A 14,187-nucleotide genomic window follows, 5' to 3' on the forward strand; every position below is an offset into this window, starting at 1 on the left:
GGCGCAATTTGAGAATTTTTTACCATCTAGTTTCCGAGATATTTAATTTTAAAGTTTGAGTTTTGAACGCTCTTATACATTACGGTATACGGGATATCGAAAAATTTACCTACAAACATTTTTATATCTTAGAAACTTTTCTTAGGATCTTTTTAAAAAACTAGAGTAACGTTAACTAACAACTAAACAATTAAAAAAAAAAAATTCATTGATAATTACCACACAGTTTCAGAGATATTTATTAATAAGTAATGAAAAATTTACCAGACTAACTGAGGAGGGGATACTGTGGCTATTAATAAAGCTGTGGCAACAGCGCAAGTTTTGTTAGCCGCGAAAGAAGTATGAGACGCGCATGCGCTGACAAATTTGAAAAGTTTAATTTACGTTAGGTGTAATATTATAGTTATTAATTTTATTTTTCTAAAAAAAAAAACTATGATTATTTTATGAAAATAAGTATTTTTTTATGATACTAAAGTTAGCCAACATTTTTAATTTTTTGACTTTTTTTTAATAATTAAATTAGAAAAAAAAAAAATTTTTTTATATTGCATTTACAGTTTTTGAAGTTTTTTTCAAGTGAAATTTCTTTTTTATTTTTTTGTAATCATTTTTCAATAAAAAATTCTAAAAATTTTTAAATGTCGGCTGAATTAATTTTCATTTTTTTTCATATTTATTAAAGATTCAAAAAGTTAATAATTTTAATATAATAATATATATTAATCTTTCAATGTATGTAAATAAATAAATAAACGCATGTATCAAAACAGAGGTAAGTCTACAGCCAGTCCAAAACACTACAGTATAACCACTATAAAATATCTTAACGCTCACGCAGTGTTGCCAGACTTTTCAAACGATCAGTATCTCCTTCGTGATTGGCTGAAATAAGTACATAAACAGCAAAAAGTTTTAGGCTTGTCAATAATGGCTATCTGGTATGTGTACCGTACACTCTGGCATAAACTTTTGACGACGGAAGTCGCGAGGGTAATACCTTAAGTCACGTACTATAGTATAGCTATATATATGCATTGTGAGATGAAACTCAGTGAACGGACTGTACGTCCTATACTTCCTTAAGTGAAAATAGCCGACACTTGACAATTTTATGACAGCTAACAACTCTTGATTTTTATAATTTTTTCAAAAATTCAATTACAATAAAAAAATGTTTCTAAAAAATTCAACCGATAATTTTTATTAATTTTCACATGTGGAATTATTTGTGATATTGAACTTATAGCTGACAGCTGTCAATATTTTAAATTCTTACAATAGTAAAAAGCTTCTAAAAATTTTCACTGATAATTTTCTTTAATTTTTACACGTGGAATTTTTTTATTTAATTTTTTTCATAACAATTTAATTGTTATAAACTTCTAAAAAAATTTCTAATGTCTGTCAACTTCAGTGTTATAATTATTTAATTAATTTTTTTTTTTATAATAATTTAATTGTTATAAAATTCGAAAATAAAATTCTCTTAGTTAACTTCACTGTCATCACAATTTCTTAATTATTCTTTAAAAATAAACCAAATTTAAGGAAATAATTTTTTTTTTAATTGCATTTATAATTTTGTAGATTTTCTAAAAGATATAGAACTTTTAAAATAATTTTTTTTTCTATAATTTATAAGTTAAAAAAATTCTAGAAATTAATGATAGTAAAAGTAGCCGAAGTTCCACAATTTTTTATTTTTTAATCAATTAAATTACAAGTAAAAAAATACTTGAAAAAAATTACGAGTGAAAATTTTTAAAATCTTTTCCATGTGAAATTTTTAATTTTAATTTTTTTAACAAAAAAAATTATAAAAATTTCTAGATATCGGCTATTTTCATCATTTAAAATTACTAATCTTGTTTTTCAGCATAATGACCGCCAAAAGTAACGAGTTCTCCAGTTTCACGTCAAGTAAGCCGAGAAATCTTCACTTGACACCTGTACCTTCATTGAATCTTATAGAAGAGACTAATATCGTTAAAAAATACATACACAAGCGGAGGCGAAAGAAAAAAGTCGAGATAAAAAATGTAAAGTACCAACAGGAAGCTGTTTTCAAACCAAAATTACCCACTTCTTTTTACATATCAAAACTCCGAGACTGGGCTGAAGAAATTCCTATCAGCGGACTGTCAAGTAGTTGGGAATTAAATATTCTAGCTTTGATTTCAATCAGGCATCGCAAACGTTACTCTCAAAAATTAAAATTTCTTTTGAAAGAGATCAAAGAAATGTATTTCAAAGACATGCAAACATTTGCAATAGAATCAATCGTTGTAAAAAACTCAATAAGCGCATTAGAAATTAATGATTATCAAAACGCTGATGAACGAAGGCAAGTACTGTTCAGGAAAAATCGTGAATCTCTCATGAAAATTTATTTTTTATCTCACAATCTAATGAAACATGTTATTTCAACAGCTCGATCGACATTGTTGCCGATAATTGTTAATTTAGCGGATTATCGCAGTCTCGGGTTATTACAAGTTGCCGATTTCAGCGATTTAGTAACAAAGAGCATCAGAAATGGAACTTCAAAAATAAGACACGAGTATTACAATGAAATAATGAGATCGGTTTCTAATCAAAGGACATTAAAGAGCATTTTAGTTAAAAAAGTTCCTCAATTTATGAGATGCATTACTAATCTGTTTGTTCAACAAGTTTTGTATACTATGATGCAAACTATTGAACATATAATCAAAACAATTAAAGACACTCGTCATTGTCCTCAAATAAATTTTGAGCTTATCTGCCAAGACGGACGTTTGCTAATAGATCCATCGATTGAAGAAATCGGACGAATTTATCATCAAATTATAACTGACATAGAAAATATCGCACGAAATTTGCTACCGTTTAAATGCGGAGTTAATTTTGATCCCGAGCAAGATTTTATTGATGTCAAAGTTCCCAAATGGTTTATCAAAAAGTCTCATGAGGAATTAGACGCTGTAATAATCGAAATTTTCAAACCATTAAATGAATTCTTTGACCGAGTTAATAATGCATTTAGTTTTATCTGTTCGCGAAAAACAAAAGCGACGATTATAGAATTGGTGTCTCAAGACTATGACTTTGAATTTTACTGCGATAAAGTTAAAGTTTTCAATGAGTATCTGCTGAAAGCCAATGCGATGAATTCGTATATTCACTATGAAATAGGACGGCTTAGTCAGCTGAAAGCCAAAAAAACTTTGAAGAAAATAATTATGGAGATTAATGGAATTTTGGTGAACAAACTGGTGTCTTATCATTGGAAATTTAACTCGTTAATCTGCAGAGAATTTGAAATCCTTGAAAGAAACGCCTTAGATGTGCCTAACAATACAAAAGCATTGTTTGAATTGAGTGAAAATATGGGAATTGCGGCTAAAGTTACTGTGGAAAAATTGGAAGAAAAAATCTGTGAATCTGTTAAAATGCTGAGTGCTCTTTTGCAGATTACTAGTTTGAGCGAAGAGCATATCGAGCTGAACAAGAGAACTATCAATTGGTTGTCGCTGATAGAAGCTATTTTCAACCAGAGTAATACTCTTTGTGAAGCGATGAAGAGCGAGTTAGAAGATGAACTGCAAAAGAAGATAAACGCCCTGAATGTTGAAGTCGATAACATTCTTCCAGACTTTATTATTCTGGATGATATGGACGACGCAAAAAGAGTTCATGAGTACATCGAGTACTTGGATGTCCTGGTGAGGAAAATAAAGAATATTGATGAAAAAATTCTGGCGATAAATAATGAAGAAAAACTATTCAAGTTTCCAGAAACGGCTTTTTCAAAAGTGGAAGAAGTTAAGGATATCATTCTGCCATTTTATTCGTTGATCCAGATGATCCATCAGTGGAGGCGACACAATTCTGTGTGGATGGATGGACCTTTGGAGTATGTAAATGCAGAAGAGGTTGGCAAGATAACATTTCACTACTTAGACCAATTCACGGAATTAAATAGGTCGATGAAAACAAAAATCAAACAGGACATGACTTCCAATAAACCTTTCAGATTTTCGGGAGTAATTGACGACCCTGATCCGATGCAGCAACCAGCGCCGCTTAAATTGTGTTTCCAAGCACTGGAGCACGTAAAAGACTTCAAACAGTACGTTCCTTTGGTTAATTGTATGTGCAATCCTGCTTTAGCTCAAAGACACTGGACAGAAATGTCTTCTATTCACGGCGAAGACTTTACGCCGAATGCTGGAACTACTTTGAGGAAGATTATAGCGCTGGATTTAATGAAGGATATTGATAAGTATGAGGTAATTAGTATCAGTGCAAACAAAGAGCTGTCTTTGCAGAAACAATTGGAAAAAATGTCCAGTGAATGGGATTGCATCAGTTTTGTAATTGAGAGTGACGCGAAGAATAGATTGATTTTTGTCAACTATCAAGAAATTCAGATTATGCTCGAGGATCACTTGGTAACGATTCAGGAGATGAAGGGATCTTATTTTGTGAAACCAATTATGGAAGCTGTTGTCAATTTTTACCACGCGTTGACTCAAGTCCGAGCTATTATAAAAAAATGGAATGAACTTCAGGAAGAATGTTTCTTCCTTTCGCCTGTTTTTGTTAATAAGCAAGATAGCGAACTTCTGAAAGCTGATTTGTATCCTGAAGTTTGCGAGACGCTTGATACGATAAAATGTAATATTTTGAGAGATCCTTCTTTTAGAAATATTGGAAAGTCTACGAAATACTATGAAGCATTGACAGAAATGGAAGAGAAAGTCGAAATTGTTAATAAAGCGATTTGTACGTATTTAGACAGTGAGAGATTGATTTTTCCAAGATTTTTCTTTCTGTCTAACAATGAAATTGCGGAGATACTCTTCAATAAGAACGGCGTTGAAAGAATAAAATTATTACTGCAGAAATGTTTCCAGGGGGTGAAAGACGTCCGATTGAACAGAAGCAAGGAAATTACATCCATTTTTAGCGATCACGGAGAAGAACTTGCTTTAAAAGATAAAATTTCTTGTGTTAAAAATTCTAAAAACTGGTTACAGTCTATTGAGTCACAAACAACAAACTCAGTACGTGAAGAAATAGTAAAAAATTTATTTCCGATTGATATGATGACTCTAACTGAATTCACTTCCCCTTTAATAATTACTGAATGTCTCGCGCAATTATTCTGGACTTCTAGAGTTCATGATTGCTTTATCGACTTCTCTTCCTCAAAATTAAACAAAGTTTTTGAAGAACAGAAAGATGTGATCACAAATACCATCACTAGTTTGAAGACTCTAGCGCAAAGGAAGCAAAGATTCACTCTGATGTCACTTATCACAGTCTTCTGTCATCAAAAGGAAGTTATCCAGCAATTGATTGACACAAAAACGGTTCGAGAAAGTGATTTCTACTGGATTGTACAGATGAGATTCTACTGGTTAGAAAATATCCAAGTAAAAATGGTAAATGCTTCAAAACAATACGGATACGAGTTTTCCAGCTCTGAATGTCCATCGTTTGTCATCACTCCACTTACTGACAGATGCTACCGCACCATTTTCGAAGCAGATCATCACCACTTTTTTGGAGCACTAGTTGGTCCAGCAGCTACTGGAAAAGTCCAGACAATAAAGAAATTGGCTCGTGCTCTGGGGACTCAATTTTATTTGATAAACTGCACGAGAGAGCTTACTTACTCTAGGTTTTCAAAAATATTCAAAGGAATGCTTGCATGTGGAGCATGGGTGTGTTTTAAAGACATTAGTTTCACAGATTTGTCTATTTTATCTCCTGTAATGCAGCAGATGTATTCAATATCTCAACTTATATCTTCTGGAGCAGAAACTGTTTCTTTTGAAGGAACTTCATTGCCTTTAAGAGCAGGATTCTTGACAGTCACCATGAATCTTGGACAGTGTTTATCGTCACAGAACTTGCCAGACAATTTCAAAGTTATCTTCAGAACTGTAACCTTCAATCGATTGGATATCAATAAAATATGTGAAGTAAATTTATTCGCAGCAGGATTCGACGATGCGAAGAATCTAGTTACCAAAATACAGCGGATTCTAACTCTCTGCACGGATCAATTGTCTCCTGGAAGATCTTACGACTTTAGATACAGATTAATTAACACGATTGTAAAGACAGCGATAGGCTTGAAATTTGAGTTTTCTGAAGAAAACGAAGATTTTTTTATACTTAGGTCGCTGATAGACGTCGTTCTACCGATGCTGTTAGAAAAAGATATCCCAATCTTCCAAGGATTTCTTCAAGATATATTTCCAAATGGATTACCGCCTCCAAACTATGGGCCTTTGCTTGAAGCTCTGGATCAAGTCGCCTTAGAAGAAAGTCTTCAAGTTTACGAAGTGTTCCAGCTTAAAGTGATCCAGCTTTTGGAAATGATGTACATGAGACACGCTTTCATAGTTGTTGGTGAGTCTCTCGGTGGTAAAACTACAATTCTCCATTCTCTGGCAAAATCTCTGTCGGTTTTGAAAAGCCAAAACCACGAAATTGGAGCTGACGTGATTATCAATTCAATAAACCAGAATTCTATGACTCTAGAGAGCCTTTTCGGAGCTTTTGATCCCGAAACTATGAAGTGGAATGATGGAATCAGTACATCACTTCTCCGAGATTACACAAAAGACGAAGAATTGGTGAGAAAATGGTTAATATTCGACGGTCCAGTCAATTCCGCGTGGATGGAGAATTTGAACACTCTGTTAGACGACAACAAAAAGCTTCTGCTACCTTCCGGAGAAACAATCCAACTAACTAGAGCTACTTCTGTGATTTTTGAAACTGATACCCTGGAACAAGCTTCTCCGGGAATTTTATCGCGCTGTGGAATAATTTACGTGGAGCCTCAGTCAGTTGGCTGGAAGCCGTATGCAAATTCCTGGCTCTTACATCAAAACTTCTCCAACACCCACAGCTCTTTTTTGATAATCTTATTCAACTGGTCGCTGGATGCTTTTCTAGACTTCGCCTTCCGATCTTGTAAGTTCATCATCAATATCAGTAGAAGTCACATCGTGATATCGACGTTGAAATTAATGGGTATGTACCTCAAAGACGCCTTAGATTCCTCAGAAGACAAAGAAAAAGACCATTTTGGAATCTGGTCTCAAGTTGCTTTGATCCTCGCCTTAGTTTGGACCATCGGAAGCTGCTTGTCTGCAGACTCCCAAGCAACTTTCAACGAATTCTGCGTGTCTATGTGGACTAACGACTTGCATCCTCGTCCGGATCAAATAAAGCAATTCGAAATCTCGTTGCCTTCCGAAGGGATGATTCAGGACAACACATATATATTCAAGGGCATTGGACTCTGGAAAACTTGGGCGGATATTTTAAAAACTGAAAATAGCAACATCGAAACCTGCGGCTTTGGATTCACAGTTGTTCCAACTGTAGACATTGTCAAACATATCAGTATGTTTATCAATCATATCAAACATCGGATTCCGTTCATTGTAAATGGAAGCCAGTCGATCGGAAAAACATCCTGCATTAAGATATTACTGAAGAACAAATTACCTAACAAAGAATATTTAACAAATGCCTTCAATTTCCCGTCAACAATAACTGCCCAATCTGCTCAAAAATTTTTTCTTCTGAAGATGAACAAAATAAAGGAAGGGCAATACGCACCGCCGATTAATAAACTTTGTATTAATTTTGTCGATGATTTGGATGTTGTCGTTGGAGAAAATTACTTGGGACATTCATTGCTGGATTTGATAAGGCAGTACATTGATCATGGGTATTGGTACAGTTTACAAAAGCCTGAAAAAGTGTTTGTCAGTAAAGTAATGTTTCTTTGTGCTCTAACTCTCAGAAATGAGCGTCAAAATTTGTGCTCAAGATTTTTAAAGCATTTCAATCTGTACACAATGCGTTCTCCAAACAAAGACAGTATTTTTCGCATATTCACAAACACCTTGCTGTACAATTTAAAAAATAATCAATTTTCTTCAGACGTTATTGGAAGCGTCAACAGTATGATTAATGCTACTATATACGTCTATAATAGTTTAATAGAACGCAAATTTACTCCAAATGATCAGATGTGTCAATTCAATCTAAGAGATATCGCAAAAGTAGTCAGCGGATGCAGTCTAATTCACAAAGAGTCTGCGGAGACAAAGATAACTTTGATAAGATTGTGGGTTCACGAGTCTCTTCGAATTTTCGGAGATCGTATTACTGGTGAAGAAGACAGCGACTGGCTCTTTGTCAAGATCAAAGAAGCAGTCAAAGCTAACTTCAAAGACACTTTCGAGTCAGTTTTTGACCACTTGCCCAAACAAAATGACAAACTGACCCGGAAGAGCTTCAAGAGTCTGATATTCGCCAATTTTATGGACGTGGACAAGGAGCCTTCAAACAGACGCTACGAAGAAATCACATCAAAAGATGCATTGAAGAACAAGATAGTATTCTATCTCAATGAATTCAATCAAAAGTTCGATAAAAAGTTGGATCTTTTGATTCTTTCAGATGTCTTGAAACATTTAGTGAGAGTTTGTCGAGTTCTGGCTACCCCTGGAGGACACTTATTGATGCTTTGCACTGGAGGTTCCGGGAGGAAATCTTTGACACAATTAGCGGCTTTTATGGAGAAGCAGAGTTTCAGCGAACTAACTGTTAATCCTTATTACAATTTAGAAAAATGGCGGAGTGATCTCAAGAAAGTTTTAAAAAGTTGTGGAGGTTGTGGAAGAGATTCCACGTACTTTGTAGTCGGCAGATTCGTCCAGGATAAATATCTAGAAGACATCAGCAGCTTGATGACCACTGGAGAGATTCCAGGCTTGATTTCCGCCGAAGAAAGGCAGAGTATCATCGAAATCGCTCGGTTACCTGCCCAAAAAGGCGACCGGAATCTCGAAATAGCGACTACAGAAGTAATGGACTACTTTTTCAATCAATGTCGCGAAAAATTGCACTTTATTTTGTATTACAGCATAACTGATCAAAATTTACGACAGCAATTGAAATCTTTTCCTAACTTGTTGAACTGTTGCTTTGTAGATTGTTTCATGCCCTGGCCTCAGGATGCGTTCGTCCAATGGGGACACGCGTTTATCGAGGACTTGAAAATCGACGGCAGTGTCAAGGAAAAAATAATCACTGCCAGCAAGCACTTGTACGATGAATCAAAAAAGATTAGCATCAAATACCGCGATGAATTGGGCCGAATGACTCATGTAAGTCCGTCGGGATTCATCCATATGATGAAACTCTATGCGAAGCTAATGACCGAAAAACAACGAGAATTGAAGGAGTCAAAGGAACGATACTTGGGAGGCTTGAAGAAGCTCCAATTGGCGGCTCAAGAAGTCACTCAAATGAAAGCCAATCTGACTGTTCTTAGGCCACAATTAGAATGGTCAGCGCGTCAGACCGAAGAAACGATGCTAGAAATAGAAACTGAAAATATAAGTGTCGAGAATGCAACCATTCAAGTTAGAAAGGACGAAGAAATAGCCAATAAGGCTGCTAAAATAGCTGCTTCGTTGAAATCCGAGTGTGAAGCTGATTTAGCGGTAGCTATTCCTATTCTAGAAGATGCTATTGCCGCGTTGAATACTTTGAAACCGACGGACATAACTTTGGTGAAGGCTATGAAGAATCCTCCAGATACTGTGAAACTCGTAATGGCTGCCGTTTGTGTGATGCTAGGAGTCCCAGCTGAACGAGTGATTGATCCTGTAACTGGCAGAAAGTCGATGGATTTTTGGGGACCCAGCAAGCGAGTTCTAGGTGACATGAATTTCCTACAGAATTTGAAGGACTATGACAAAGATAACATACCTCCCTCCTTGATGCAGGTCGTTAAAAAGACTTATATGACTGATAAAAACTTCATGCCTCATATTGTCGCGAAAGCTTCTAGCGCTGCTGAGGGTCTTTGCAAGTGGGTACGCGCGATGGTGTCTTATAATGAAGTTGCGAAAGTAGTAGCGCCTAAAAAAGAGAAGCTTGCAACTGCCGAAAAGGAATGCAATGAAGCCTTGGAATTTTTGAAGAAGAAACGGACAACTTTGGCAGCTTTGAATGACAAATTGACGGCGTTGAATGAAAGTCTTCAAGACACATTGGCGAAGAAGTTGGAGCTAGAAAAGGAGGTTGAAATTTGCGAACAGAAACTTGAGAAGGCTGAAGCTTTAATCCGAAGTCTGGGAGGTGAGAAAAGCAAATGGATGGCCACTGCTGATCGTCTTAAGATGGCTTATGATAATTTGCCAGGTGACTTGCTTTTGTCATGTGGGATCATTGCTTATCTTGCTCCTTATAATCCTGCTTATCGAGATGATACTGTTCGTGGATGGAAAAGTTACATTGAGAACTTGAAAATTTCTTGTTCACCAGAATTTGACTTTATTGGAGTCGCGGAGTCTGAAATTACGGTTAACATTTGGAATTTTTACAAACTGCCGAAAAATCGCTTTTCTATCGAAAACGCAGTTATATCTAAAAATTCTTTACGCTCTTGTTTGTTCATCGATCCGCAGAACCAAGCCAATTCCTGGATCAGAAAAATGGAAAAGAAGAACAATCTCAAGGTTCTAAAATTAGTTAACACAGAATTTCTGGTCGAAGTTCAGAAAAGCATCCAATTGGGCCAGCCAGTACTTTTGGAAAACATCGAAGAAGATTTCATCGCTTATCTAGAATGCATTTTGTCGGAGAAAATTTACAAAATTGACGAGCAACTGCACCAAGAAATCAACAACCAAAGCATTGTATACAATCCGAATTTCCGATTGTACTTAACAACCAGGCTTCACAATCCTAACTTTGATCCCTATGTCTTCCGCAAGACCACTGTGATAAACTTTTTGCTGCCCGATGATGCTCTTCAGGACCGTCTTTTGGACATAGTAATTTCCCGAGAAAGGCCCGAGCTTCAGGAAAAGTTCAATCTTTTATTGATCCAAAGTGCTTCTAACAAAAAAGTCCTCAAGGAAGAAGAAGAAAACATTCTAAGAATTCTTTCAACTTCTAGCGTGAACATCATCGAAGACGAAGCGGCTATAAAAATTTTAGACGCCTCCAAGAACTTGTCTGTTCAAATTCGCGAGAATGAAGAAACTGTTTTAACTGCTAAAAATGAAATAGATATTTTTAGGACGAATTATTATAAATTCACTTACTATTGCGCGACGTTGTACAACACGCTGTTAATTCTTCCGAATCTAAACTGCATGTACCGATTTTCTCTCAATTGGTTCACGCAGTTGTTTATAAAGTCAATTGCCAGTTCAAACAGAAGCGTTGTTCTTGAAAAACGAATTGAGTATTTAAAAGCTTCTTTTACCAAAACTCTTCATTCCAGTGTTGTAAGCGCGCTTTTTCAAAAACATAGACTAATTTATTCTTTTTTACTTTGTTTAAAGATTTTAGAAGATAACCATCAAGTCTCTAAAGAAGAACTACATTTTTTTATGACCGGAATTGTGGAGCCTGATTTGGATCAGGAAAATAAATTTTCTTGGCTGCCGAACAATTCGTGGGAAGAAATAGTAAAGTTATCAACCACTTTTGAGCTCTTTAAGACTCTTCCAATAGATATTCAAGAAAATCAGTCATCTTGGAAGACTTTTTATGATTTAAGAAATCCTGAAAATAATTCCCTGCCTTCTCCATGGGAAAATAAGTGTTCACAGTTTCAAAAATTGATTATTTTTAAAATTCTACGGCCAGACAAAACTGTGATTAAAATATCGCAGTTCATTTCTGAAGTAGGAAAAGGACTTTTAGCAACACAACCGTCGATAAATTTGTTAGAGTCATACTCACAGTCGAATTATTTAATTCCGCTGATATTTATCCTGCCAACTTACTTGGAACCGTCGAAGCTGATCGAAGAATTCGGAGCTAAGCACGGATACTCTTTAAAACTAACCACGGTGTCTTTAGGCGCGGATCAAGATACCCTAAACCAGGTCGAGAAACAGATATTGGAAGCTCAGAAGAATGGAGGATGGATTTTTTTGCAGAATTGCCACCTAGCACTTGACTGGATGCCGAAGCTTGAGAAAATTCGAGCTGATTTAGACACCAGCAACACTGATTTAGAGTTCAGATTGTGGATGTCAAGCAATTCGACTCAGCGATTTCCAATAGAAATTCTTCAAGACGCTGTAAAGATTACATATGATGCTCCAGCGAACTTGAAACAAGCTCTTACTGATTCTTACAATTCTGATCCGTTGAACACAGATTTCTTCAACAGTTGTCCTGGCAAAGACAAAGCATTTGCTAAATTGATCTACTCGTTTTCGTTCTTTCAAGCTGTACTTAGAGAACGTAATTACTTTGGTCTGCAAGGTTGGAACGTAAATTACGACTTTAATCATCACGACCTGGCGATTTCGATTAGACAGTTGCAAGCTTTTTTGAATACCAATGATTGTGTGCCCTTTGAGGCGCTAAAGTACGTGATCTGCAACTGTAACTACGGGGGTAAAATTTTTGATCCTGTTGATAAGCGATACCTCATCACGGTATTTGATGACTTTTGCAATAATGATGTAGTAAATTTGAGTAATTACTCATTTTTTGAGGAATACATTGTTCCAAATAGGTGCGAGTATGGTGATTTTGTAAAACACATTGATAAGTTGTGTTATTACACACCCTCAGAGGTTTTTGGAGTGGATGTTAATGCAGAAATAAAGAGAGATTCTTTGATTGTCTGTGAGTTTTTTGACTCTATTTTACAGTTAAATGAACGGATTGATAATGAACGAGTAGAGGAAAATGTCATTGAAAGGATTAGAGAAAAAATTCCAGAAGAAATCGATTTTAAAGCGAAGAAGAAATGCGAGGATCCCTTGAACGCGATTTTGATAGATGAAGTTATGATTTTTAATAAAATAATTGAACGCATCAAAATTTCGCTATTGAAAAATAATTGTTGTAAAGACTTGATTAATAATACGGTTCCTTGTACGTGGATTTTTTTTAACAATACTGAAAATTGTAAAAAGTCATTGCCTCGATTCATAAAAAATCTCAACAAAAGACACGAGTTTTTAAAAAAAATTACGGAAGAAGATTTTAATGTGACTTGGCTCGGCGCGTTTAATTATCCGAGAAGATATATTTCTGCGGTGCGATTAATGTTTGCGAGGAAATTGAAAGTTTCTTTTGATCAAATAGATTTTGATGTGGAAATTTTATCTGAAATTTTTTCAACTTGTAATGAAAGTTTGTACCTAAGGGACTTGTATTTATCAGGAGGCCGCTGGGATTTTGGTAATGCGAAATTGGCTCAGAGTAATCCGAAACAACTATTAGATTGTATAAAAATTGTGAAGTTGAAACCACGAATTAAAAATGAAGAAATGATAAATTTTGATGGTTTTACCAAGTACGACTGTCCGATTTATAAATCCACTGTCGAACGCAATTTGCTCGGTTCTGATGATAATTTAGCAAACTACATAATGAACATTAAACTGCAAAGTGATTTATTGAATAATTACTGGGTTAAAAATGGAACAGCAATTTTTTGTTTGACAGAATAAATGCTGTGCTTACCGGAAAGAAGTTTGCGCAGATTTTTTTTTTTAATTGAACCATATGTCAATTAATTACTCCTTAAATTCTCTCCTAGAATCTGTTATTGCTTCACGTCTATAATTGATTAATTTTTTAAAAATTCAAAAATATCAATTTTTTTTTTACTTAAAAAATTTATCTATTTATTATAAAACAAAATTATTTAATTTTTGCAATATTTTATGAAAATTGATTTCACAGATATTTGATAATTTTTTTTAACAAATAAATTGTGGCAAAAAAAAATTGACATGTAGAAATTTTTATAAATAAAAAATGCAATTTTTTTAAAACAAATTTGTTTGTTAAAAAAAATTTTTAAGTGACAATTAAGTTTAATATCAGAATATTTACAATAAATAATATAAAAAAGTGTTAGCTAATTTGATATTGATATTGATGAAAATAAAGTTAGCCGACATCTAAAAATTTTTATAATTTTTGTTGTTAAAAAAAAGGTTTTACATTTAAGGTTTTACATCCGTATTCATTAAAAAAATCCAATAACTTATAAAAAAAAAATCCGACTTTATTTTTAGAAAATTGCAGTTAGCGATGACAGCCTTCATTCACCCCTTTACTGCATAGGATGAGCGGCCACAGTGACTTTAGCTTGCAGAGCACCAAGCA

General features: G+C 34.7%; 1 protein-coding gene across 1 annotated transcript; it reads left to right on the plus strand.

Annotated features, from left to right (window-relative positions):
• Window positions 1-1,855: 1,855 nt before the first annotated feature.
• On the plus strand, window positions 1,856-13,560 carry LOC123260122 (dynein axonemal heavy chain 7-like). Its single transcript, XM_044721076.1, has one exon. It carries the CDS (start codon window positions 1,887-1,889, stop codon window positions 13,521-13,523), a length of 11,637 nt encoding a protein of 3,878 aa, XP_044577011.1. The 5' UTR covers window positions 1,856-1,886; the 3' UTR covers window positions 13,524-13,560.
• The last annotated feature ends 627 nt before the right edge of the window (window positions 13,561-14,187 follow it).

Source organism: Cotesia glomerata, linkage group LG2 (genome assembly GCF_020080835.1).
Source record: "Cotesia glomerata isolate CgM1 linkage group LG2, MPM_Cglom_v2.3, whole genome shotgun sequence".
NCBI lineage: Eukaryota > Metazoa > Arthropoda > Insecta > Hymenoptera > Braconidae > Cotesia > Cotesia glomerata.

Bases quoted from the DNA above. Each gene is read 5' to 3' on its own strand.
- LOC123260122 (XM_044721076.1), top strand. From the start codon at position 1,887: ATGACCGCCAAAAGTAACGAGTTCTCCAGTTTCACGTCAAGTAAGCCG.